This window comes from Hypomesus nipponensis, chromosome 28, assembly GCF_054491055.1.
Source record: "Hypomesus nipponensis isolate SF chromosome 28, ASM5449105v1, whole genome shotgun sequence".
In the NCBI taxonomy this organism is placed as follows: domain Eukaryota; kingdom Metazoa; phylum Chordata; class Actinopteri; order Osmeriformes; family Osmeridae; genus Hypomesus; species Hypomesus nipponensis.
The window spans coordinates 13,192,077-13,203,880 of NC_140388.1; the positions used below are offsets into that span (position 1 = coordinate 13,192,077).

Here is an 11,804-nt window from a genome sequence, read left to right on the forward strand (position 1 = left end):
TTTTTAAATGCGTCTTTTACTTTTCTTGGTCTTGATGGTGTCCTCAAAAATAAATGTTAAAAAAACATATCACATGTTTGTGAAGGTTATATAAGAGCTACAATCTTTTACCCGTCAAGACGTTAGAGACCATAGACAGAAATGTGGATTTCATTTGTCAGAGCGGACCAATAAAACAAAAAGAACACGGAGTTGCGAGAGTTTTTCTAGAGTAATACTCCCTCTTAACGAACTGTCAGGCCTCTGACATGCTTCAGATAAACCAGCCCCATAAGAACCCTGAGAAGCCCTGTCAATGAGGTCTAAAGTTAATGGCATTGATTGTGGATATTGTGTTTCTCTATCTGCAGGGACTCCAGTGAATCGGATTCCTATCATGGCCAAGCAGGTGTTGGATCTCTACACACTTTACAAGCTTGTCACCGAAAAAGGAGGCTTAGTGGAGGTCATCAATAAGAAAATATGGCGCGAGATCACCAAAGGCCTCAACCTCCCTACCTCTATCACCAGTGCAGCTTTCACTCTCCGAACACAGTGAGTATAAAACATTGAACAACGGAAGTGGCGTTTTTGTTGTTTTTGCCTGTGAAGCACTTTCTGGTTACTGTACGCCAGAGCCCTTGTTATGGCAGACTATACAGTATATTTACGTCTATCAGATCAGCATAGCTGGACTTGCCTAGACTTTTAATAGACTAAATAACCTTTCATTTTCTTCCAAAATAGATGCATGTGAATCTTATAGTACTGATCACACCAGTATGTGGCAGGATAATTATAGGCGTGTGGTAGTTAAAGGATTTAACCTGAACCACAATGGTAAGCGCAACTTGTTTGTGCATGATATAAAAGACTGTTATTGAAAGCAATGAAATCATTCTGGCCCTACTTAACAGTGGGTGCTTGTGACAGTTCTCCTTTATTAAGCAGATGTTGTCGCCTGGTCAGCACTTCCACCCAGCATCAAAACATCCAGTCCCAAACACATTATAAAAATATGCTGAGTAGTTTGAAATCACACATCCGTTTAAATATTGAATGGGGTTGCTTAAATCTTTGCACATGACTACAGCCAAGACAACAGGCCACAGGCAAACCGTGTTGCCCCTCTCACCCCCCAGGTATATGAAGTACCTCTACCCATACGAATGTGAAAAGAGGGGACTGAGTTCCCCTGGGGAGCTCCAGGCCGCCATCGACAGCAACCGGCGGGAAGGCCGCCGGCAGAGCTACGGATCGGCCATCTTTAACTACTCCCCCGTGGGCACCCCAACCCTCCTGTCCTCCCCCAAGATGCAGATGTCCCACCTGAGCATGGCCAACGGCAGCCACCTCTCCCAGTCCCCAGTCATCAAGAAAGGTGAGGGGGTCAGTTCTGGTGATCCATCGGCCTGCTACGGCTGAATGGGTAGAACAGGGGACCTACCTGGATATTTACCAGAATTGACCAACAACCAGGCTGACACGTCACTGTGTGACCATGGTGTGATGAGAAGGCTCATCTAAGGATATTATAAGCACACAGCTCCAGCGTAGTCCCTCATGCTTTTTGCTAGGCACGGTCAGATCCTCATCACAGTGAGACGAAATGTTCATTTAACACCAGGAGGGTTTATATAGGTACATCTCATGAGACTGGACTTATATAAACACTCAACGAGTAAAATATCCACTCCTGGTGTTAAATTAACACTTTGAAATGGCTGACTAGTGCAGCTCAATTGTTAACATGTTTTAACAAAGTTTTTACTAGATATTAACCCCCAAAACTCCACATCTTTTCAGTCAAGTTTCCAAGCAATCAAGTTCTCAAGGTTGACCGAGACGCTGCACAGACATATTTGATCATGAAAAGCTTTTGGTTATTCAAATGTCCAAACCACCAGGCCTCTGCAATCTGTGCAGCTTTGACTCTTATTTATATGTTTGTCCGCTCACAAACCAGCAGTAGGAAAAGTCTTCTCCTGTCTGAAAGTATATAGCAACAGCCCCTGTGCCATGCCTTACATGTTTATGTAAGCTGTGGGTGGTATGCTCTTCACTCCAAAGAGGAAACGTCTGGCAGGACTTCCTTGTCCCAGCACTGCCAACGTCCACCTCAGATCAGAGAGTGGAATGTGGAGCAAAGCAGAATAGTTTTTTTTAATAATGGACCCACAAGGAATAAGGGGAGGGGAAAATACGAAACAGCAGACTGTTTTTTCATGTGGAACGCAACACGATGTAAAATCATGAGATGAATCAGTATTTTACAGCTCCTGCTTCACACAGTTGAGTTCTGATTAGGGTCAATTTCCTGGACGATACTCAAATATTAAACAGACACAGGAATTCTCTGTCAAAGACTAGCTGTAGAAAAAACTACTTGAACTTTATAGATTTTACTGAGTAAAACCATCAACCAATCAGTCAAACCAGGAGGGAACCAAACAGGGTCCCTTAAAAACATTACGTGCGCATTACTAATAGGCCACGTTGCACAACGACGATACGAAATCTGACCTCTGTCCTCTCCGCTCCGTCCTGCAGAGGAGCCCATGATGGGAGGCTGCCTGGCCAGCCGGCTGCCCCTGTCCCTGGGAGGGCACCACGCCGCGGCCCAGGCTGTAGCGGCCCAGGCGGCCGTCCAGGCTGCGGCCCTGGAGCAGCTCAGGGAGAAGCTGGAGAGCGGAGAGCCACCAGAGAAGAAGATGATGAGGATGGCGGAGGAGCAGCAGAGGCTGATGCAGAACGCGCTGCAGCAGAACCTGCTAGCGATGGCCACTCAGCTGCCCATGAACATCAAGCTCAACAACAGAGGTGAGGAAGGGGTTGTTGGGGTGGGTTTAAGCACACAACACGTTGGATCCTTTTCAAGAGGGTGAAGCCAGAAGCATTGTGGGAGAGTGGAAGTAATTCACCAAGATCTGAAGCCATTGGACCATATAAAGTGAAATGCAAATCATGCTATCATTGCTATTATGAGAGAGGCGGTCACATGTTCATTTTGTTGGTTGAGATCTTGGGTTAGCAATTTTTGGTGCCCTTTTTTTTGCTTTATTTATTGATAGGCAAACTGTAGAGACAGGAATGCAGGGAGAGATAGGGGAGCCAAATTCAAACCCAAGCCCCTGTGTTAATGGGATGCACTCTTACCCAGTTATGCTAGAAGTTAACATGGTTGCTACAGCAGATATTTTTAATGAGAAGGGATGTTCAATGGTCAGCTAAAGTACTTAAGCCCTTCCTGGTTGTCTTAGTTGGTTGTTGATTGGCCAATCAATGACACTGATTTTCTGAAGTTCTCACACACAGACACTCAGTCTGTACTGTTTAATCTCAACCTTTACCAAAATAAAACTTTCAAATAATGGAACTTTATTTTCTAGCTTTATGCAACAAAGAGTAAATACAAAGCTATACATATACAGTACCAGTCAAAAGTTTGGACACATTTTCCCATTCAATTTGGATCTATCCTCATTGTGATGGCTCTAGAAAGGTTGGTGTTGGACAAGCAATAAGTCATTACTTAATGATTGAGGCTCAAAGTAAGAAGGAGAGGCCTATTTGCTCATGTGTGATAACTTTTCTTTTCGCATGACCGCCTCTCTCGTAATAGCAATAATAGTGGGCTTTGCACCTCACTTTTGATGGCTCGATGAGTACCAATCTTAATTCCACTCACCATGGACACTACAATTTAAAGATTACATTTAAAACACTATAATTTGCAAGTGACCAGAAAGTGTCTGCAGACACTTCTGTCCATGTGATGTTTGAGAACACGTAGATTTAAAGAAATGTTTATCTGGATTTATCTACCATTTACCAAGCCTTTGTCGATGAATACTGATATCATAACTTAAAACATAAATAATTGTGGGTATTTCTGGATGTGTTGTGCATGTGTGAGAGAGAAAATGTGTTTTCATGTATTTTCTCCACATTTTATATCATATTGATAGCATCAAAGTTTTTGAGCACTCGTCTAATGTGTCACAATACTGCTTTGACCTACGACCAACATATCAAATAGCTGCAGCATCTTTTGACATTTCTTGCTCCCTCAGAACTCTTTAATAAACTGCTTCTTATCCTGTCACTCTTTGAGATATCGCCAATACTGCTTCGGAGCCCTAGTTCTTGCTTCTTGTGTTCCTTTTTTAAATGCTCATATTGAGTTTTTCTTTCTCGCTCTTTGCCTCCTCTCCTGACAGATGATAGACAAGAGACCGCATTGAACCTGTCTACCAACGGCATTAGCAGCATCAACATGTCAATAGAAATAAATGGAGTTGTCTACACAGGTAAATAGAGCGCCCGTTTGCTGATGTAATTGCAGGCAGGAAATTCAATAAGTTATAGCAGCACCCTGTGCCTAGTCCTCCACGCAATTTGATGTCTTTGCTATAAAATCCATTGTAATGAAGTGGCAGTCCAATAGTGTTAAAAAAGTTAAATATCTTAAAATGGGGCCTGTGGATTTGAGGTCGATGGGGCTTATTGTCTTACGTGCCTGGGATAGAAGGCCTCCCAGTTTAGCCCCAAGAACCACCGCTTGTGCCTTCGAGCGGAGGAGCGGTAATTACCTAAAGATAGGCAATACATGTCATGCCATAAGCCTGGTGGAAACTTCCATTGGACCTGAAGTGGCTATCATATTTAGTCGAGAGTTTTTTCTCTAAAGCCGGTGTTCAGTGAGGTGAAGCTTGATCCAGTTGATCTAGCCCCCCACTTAACTTCTACTTTAATTAGGCTGACTGTAATCTTGGGGAGGGCCCTGTAGACTTGGAATGTGAAGGAGAGGAAACCGATTGAAAGACTTTGGGTTGATTTTGGACAGAATCTTTAGTCGACTGTTATTTTACCTATCTATAGGTTCAGTTTAGTCCCTATCATGTACTGACATAAGCCTCCGATGTGCATGAGTTTTTATAAAAATAATACCAGTTTTTTTTATTTCAACGCAATTTTGATTTGTTTTTGACTATCCAGGTGTCCTGTTTGCTCGGAGACCAACCATTCCAGGAATGCCAGGCAGTCACCAAGGCAACCACACCAGCTCTCAGGAAAAGACCAGTCCAGGATTGCCCTCACAGATCCAGCCACCCTGCTCCTCTGCATCCTCAACCTCCTCCTCATCCTCGATCCATGGACTTGGAAACTCCTCTCCCTGAGTTCCCTGCCTCCTCCCCTGCCCGCCCAGCCCCCCTCCCCATCCTTCCCCAAGACAACAAGCAGTCTGAGATATTTTGAGAGACTTTTTTGTTTTCGAAGCTGGCTTTTTACCCTGTCCCTCCCTTCCTTTTCACAAGCTCCCTTATTCCAAATCGAAAGAATTTATAGGAAAACAACAGTTTTATTTATAGGGAAGAAGAAAAGAAAAAAAAATCTGTAGAAAGAAATAAACGTTCTCGTTCGTACTCTGCGCCTCATCCGAGCTCTGAATAATGATGTATTTAGAGGACCTTTCACCTTTGTGTGTGTATGCGAATGAAATCGCTGTTATTCGGTTTCCTGAGACCAGCTGCTCGATTTGGAGCAGTTTCATTGAACGTGGAGTGACTCGTCGATGCGGTGACACCTCGGCCACCAAAAACAGCGGGACTTTGGCACCGAGGCAAGAGGACGCTGACTCTCTGCTGCAATGCCTACAGACAACCAGGCAGCTTGCCCTTTGACCTCAAGCTAAACAGAAACTGGTTGATCTACTGGGTATGTTACCCCTTGGCTTTGGGAGTATGTCTTGCCATTCGATATCACAGACCTCTGATTAATACCTGTGTTATTTTCCAAATCAGTAAATGTTGCTGCTTTGAGCTTATACCAAAGACGAAGCTTATATGTTGAGCTTAAGAGAAGCGCATAGCATAAAAAGAGAGCGATAATACAAAATGATCAAACTAGAGTAATATCATTAATATTTCATACAAAGCATATCCCACAGAATCAAGGAATTGTAGTTTTTTCTAATATAGAGAAGATATCACCATGATGATGTTATCTATTGAAGATGTGGGTTTAAACACAATATCGAAGTTGATATGGATATAATGTTTGAAACTGTGGAACAAGACACTGAGGGCCTCATTTACTAACATTGCGACCGCAGCTTAATCTGTGCCTCGCCCAACCGCTAATACCGCACGGTGTATTTACGCATTTTGCGTGGTATTTATCAAATCAGACCCTCGTCAGGCAATCAGCGCCTTAGTCTGCCCTTTAGTGTTAATTAGCGTGCCGTTAAAAGACGGGAGAAATCGTCTGCATGTTACATGCCACCATGGGTGATTCAAGGAAAAGAAGGTTCAGCGAACAGGAGATAGAAATATTGGTTCACTAAGTTACAGATAACATTAACATGTTACAAGGAAGAAACACACCTCTCCTCCCATCTCTTTGCGGCACACACCCACTTTCCCTTATACCCTCCCAGCAGCGGTAATCTGTGTTTTTACTCAAGTGCGCTGCCTTTGTAAATACGGTTTTATGTCTTTACCCGCTATTTTACACCTGAAATGGGCGCAATCCTGTTAGTAAATGAGGCCCTGAGGCAGAAGTGGCACTGATATTTAAGATAAGTGAGTGGCTGTTTAATTTAAATGCCTTTCTCATTTATTGGTTGTACTAAATAGCAAGACTACAAAATGCTCAACTAGTGGTTATTGTCAAAGCTTTTTGCAAAACCTATACTCAAAAGGAGTAGATATGCTGTATAGATTGCATGGCTCTTTTTAACAAACGTTTTTCAAACACATTTCCATCAGCATCCAAAACCCATACCAGGATCAATCAACCAGTTAAGTTTAGGGAAGTTTTTTTTTACGATCAGCTATAAGCACAAATCCGGACTGGTATCAACTGGTATGAGGTGGGAGAAGTCTTTTGCAAAACAATGCCAATCTGACGGTGGTAGGAATGATGAGCAGTTTACCACGTGTTGAGTTGAGATGGCCCATGCAGCCAGAGACCAGTGTTGGAGTGATTATCAAACCACCAATCACACAGTGGCTTCATATCATTACTATACAGCTCTTTTCTCTCTCTTTTTGTAATGCACTCGTGTCTAACGATAGAAAGTTAAACCCTCTCTTTCTCTCATTCTTTTTTCTCTTGCTCTCAAATTCTCTGGGTTGTTTCATAAAGATTTAAGATACATTCTCTATTATGAAGGGAAACGGGAAACAGTTTTTAAATATATATCTTTTTATTAAGTCTTTAAAAACATAATTTCAAATTGTATTTATTTTGTTTTGATGTTTGACCTCGGGCTTCAAACTTGCATTCATCTACACCACTTTATTTGAATCCATTTAAGGAGTTGTTTTCTATCACAGACAGATACCTCAAAAATCTAACTGTATATATACATAATAGAATATAAATACAAAATATACCTCATATATTTCATTTATATTATTTTATTGTAAAGCCACTTGAAAATCAATGTGTTTCAACAATTCACTGGATTTTTTCATATTTTGTATAGTTATACCAAAGAAGGGAATATTTTATGAACACACATCTACCTCATTCGTTATAGACTGTGCCAACACACGACCACATACTTAATTGCCAGTTTCTAAGTGTAGCCTTCACAGTCAATACACATGTATTTGCTTGAACACAAAAACCAAACAAATGTATTGAAGCAAAGTAGGTGGACCATTTAAGGAGTGAAGCAACACTGCTTTTTTGTTTTTGTTTTGATTTATTCACAATATACACCGATGCAGGCATTCTACTGTTGCTATGACACATGTAACTAAATGTAACAAAAGTTTGGTCCAACTTTTAAATCAAACAAATCGCAATAGAGGACGAGCACCAAACTGGAAATAATTGAAAATGTCAGGTGTCAGTGCTGGTATTGAAGGTGGTTGTATTCGTTAATTCCAGTGTTTACTTGAAATGTGTTCTTCATAAATCAGGTCATTATGTGGGCTTTTTCTGAGAGTCATGTTGTGGTAATTTTTTGTTGTATATGTGACTTTCTATGAAGCTTGGTGCTAGAAAGCACTCCCCCCACTCCCCCACAAAAATACAGTCTGGCTACATGTGTCAGTCACCTTTTTCAAAGAGTATCTTTTAATATCATAAAGGGTCTTTTACCTACACTTGGCCTAATATTAGACAAACCAAAAACGTTCAATTCAGGTCATTCAGGTCTTGCTCCAGGCCTACATCTCAAACCTTGCATGTTAATCATGCGTAAATGTTCCTAAACAACTCCACCAATGGATGAGCTCCTCCTCCACCCCAGGATTTGTTTTTAGCATCATATTAAGACTGCAAAAATGTATACATGTTACTCATGAATGTAAAATCTTTTAATCCATCCTTATCATAGCAAAACTACGCAACATCACAATATCCAACTATCCATAATTGTTTGTGAAGATGCATTTTACTGAAGGACAGACTCATAGCACAACTATGTATGTGCAAAGTACATAGTACATAGGGCACAAATGATGCGCACATCTCTTTACTTTTTATTTTTACTCTTACAATAAAGTTTTATTTTGCTTGTGATAGACATATCAGAGTTATTTGTTTTGAAGACAGCACTGGCACAGTTTCTCATGACTGTGTTTTCTTCATCCCTTCCTACACAATTAAGGCAAATACAATTGAAAATGTTGCTAATTGTTGGACAGTGAAACAGTTTGCTGACTGTGAAACAAGAACATGCAATCACTATCATTCTTACAACCAAAGATCCTTAGAAACAGGAACCAAGCTCACTTTGTAAAATAATATAACCAAATACAGAAGAGAGATGAATCAGCATAGGCTTTAGTAAAAAATAAAAAATAAAAAATAAAGAACTTTCACTTATGGACTTACTTAAATAACATGTGGTTTACTTACTGTATTTTATGCTATGCTGGTAGAATTTAGATACTATAATAGTTTATTCGCTGTGTATAAAGCTTTATATATAATATTTCTTTTATTTACCTTTTGGATGAATCCAGTGCGTAGTGGGACTGCTGGATTGTGGTGCTCAGGGGTTAAAAACATACAAAAAAACTGGTGAAAGAGATGTTTTGTTTTGCCATTTTGATTTGTAGCATATTTAGAAATAAAATACTGCTTTTAACTTCATTGTGATTGCTTTTTCTTTTTTCTATTTGTTCTTTGTTTAGGTCAAGGAGTTTCACCTTTAAAAATAGATTTACTGTAGATAATTTGGAGATGCAACATACTTATTCAAGTGTAAATAAAGTAGGATCAATGAGGATTGTTTTGCAACTACCTTTATAATATAAAAATTATGTTATTGTAAGATGGCTGATATAATAAAAAACAGAGGGCTTCCTGAGGAAAAAAAAGATTATTCATGCAACACTTTCAGATATTGGAAAAACTACAGGAACATGAGCTTTTCATTTGCCCAATAAGGCACCCTGAAGTAATCAAATCCATACCAAGTTCACCTTGTGCAAGTAAAATGTAAAAAGCTGTTTAAGCCACAGAATGCATAGCAAGTCCAAAAGATAACTAATGTCACATGATACTTTTAGTAGCATTACAGTACAATTCCCATGTTGGCATATACTAAGATTGCATAAAAAGAGTGGATGGTCATATTTTCCAGATGCAGACGTCAGAATTTAACAACAAATAGCCAATTAGTGTTCTCAGTGTGCTGGGGCAAGAGGCAGAACTTGTCTACTATGCAGGACAAAGGTCAAAGTACAATTTGGCAAATGTAGGCAATTAAACTAATGATGTCTCAATGTGTGCAGAATTAAGCGGCTAAAATGGAGTAAAGATTGGTTAATTAAGGCTGAGAACCCTGATGTAATTAGTGCCAGCAAAGATTAGTGGCCGTTGATGGGCTTGCAGGGATTTGCAGGTAATTGAGTTATTATCAGGGCTCGTTCGGTGTTACTTTATACTTCTGAATAAACAAAAACAAATTAGGGGTGGTTGTCCAATAATGGGCTATCTTGTCAGAGATTGACAGAAATCCATGCTCCTATAACACAGTGTTAATTTTATGCACCACTGACAATGGTGTTGCTGATCAATAGCGCTACTATAAAGTAAGGCGAACCATCAATCTGGGTTGAAGGGGGTAGACAAGATCTGCAGAGGGAGACAGAACATGTCACTGCTTTCCTAAATTGTTTGGGTCTGACTACATTACATGCGTAATGCCTGCTGGAGCTGAGGAGGAAGATGACTGAGCTGGTTCCTGCTGATGCTGCTCTCCTGCTGGAGGAGGGTGCTGCTGACTGACCCGCTGCAGGAGGTCAGCAGCAACTACTGGTGTGGGACTGGTAACAGCTACTGGTGTGGGACTGGTAACAGCTACTGGTGTGGGACTGGTAACAGCTACTGGTGTGGGACTGGTAACAGCTACTGGTGTGGGACTGGTAACAGCTACTGGTGTGGGACTGGTAACAGCTACTGATGTGGGACTGGTAACAGCTACTGGTGTGGGACTGGTAACAGCTACTGGTGTGAGACTGGTAACAGCTACTGGTGTGGGACTGGTAACAGCTACTGGTGTGGGACTGGTAACAGCTACTGGTGTGGGACTGGTAACAGCTACTGATGTGGTACTTATATTCTAATCTTAAAAAATAAAACCTGCTATTCCAGGGTCTAGTAGCTCTCAGGTATTTTCTTATGCTTACAAGCTTCTTATTTCTGTGTGATGACCCATCAATAAGACACACAGAGATGCTGTCTCCCCCATGTGCTATTTTAGTGGCCATTGATTTCTAAGGTGACCTCTCACCTCTGTAGTGGAATTCCACACACCAAACTCACCTCCTAGCTGTCAGGGCAGATTTGCACCACTGATCTGAGACTGGCTCCTGTTCTGTCAATATCAATTAGCAACTTCAGCACATACCTGCACAACTGAAGGACTGGAATATTAATTAATTTACTTAATTTTTCTTCCCTTGTCAATTTCTACCCCCATGAGCAATTATTTCCAAAAAGTCTTTGATCTCTGTCTTATATCAACTCAACTTTGATAAAAATAGATGTGAACGTAACCAAAAGAAAATATGTTGTGACGGTCTGTGATGTGTCCATGTGCAAACATTTATAATAGTGTGTGTGGTTTCAAAGTCAACAGATAAAAGGATATGTTAAGCGCTATTGTTTAGCACATGCAGGCTTTGATTTGGCAACCTGAATTGTATTTTCTCCCTTAGCCAGTTCAAGGACGTATTGGGACTTAAGAGCATAGGAACCTAATGAAAAATACATGTTTTCTTATTGAATATCTATACAGATGAAAAAAGGAATGTCATTGATTCAATGCAGTTTGAAGGCCAAATCACAGGCAACTGCAGACTCAATAACGAATATTGTCATCTAATAAAATGGCCATTGTGGCTGTTTGAAAATATGTTTGATCCCCTATAACTAAGTTTTGTGTTTTGTGATTGATTGTGTTGCTTGGGTGTTCAGCTTTGACAGCCAGGTGTGCTGAATGCACAATGTATTCATGTTTCCATAGGGTTTTAAGATAAAGATTTGTACTGAGTGCACAAAGTTATGTTACATTGACGAGAGAGGTGGGGCTTTATATAGCGCTTTGAGGTTGGGTATTCCAAGGCCAAAAGCATGTTATCCATTAATAGGGATAAAAAAGGCTTTTGAAAGCCCTCTGTTCTCATGACACCTTCTGACTCGTCCATAAGCTACAGCAGCAAACACACCTTCAGAGACATGAAACATGTCTAAAGACCAGCGGATGCATTTTTGCCTGCTGCATGGAAGAAGTTGCATTGGTAAGATTTTCTCTAAATGTCACTGGCACTGACAGAACATGTCACAATGTAAGAGCA

At 40.7% G+C, this 11,804-nt stretch overlaps 1 protein-coding gene across 1 annotated transcript in view; it reads left to right on the forward strand.

The window, feature by feature from the left end:
• The window catches only part of arid3c (AT rich interactive domain 3C (BRIGHT-like)), a 61,998-nt gene extending 52,910 nt beyond the window's left edge, over positions 1-9,088 (forward strand). The window contains exons 5-9 of the mRNA XM_084694716.1: positions 351-534; positions 1,122-1,360; positions 2,530-2,799; positions 4,200-4,289; positions 4,978-9,088. Of these exons, the coding sequence (XP_084550842.1) occupies positions 351-534; positions 1,122-1,360; positions 2,530-2,799; positions 4,200-4,289; positions 4,978-5,159 (965 nt within the window). The 3' untranslated portion in view covers positions 5,160-9,088. The remainder of the gene's footprint in view (positions 1-350; positions 535-1,121; positions 1,361-2,529; positions 2,800-4,199; positions 4,290-4,977) is intronic.
• Positions 9,089-11,804: the final 2,716 nt, after the last annotated feature.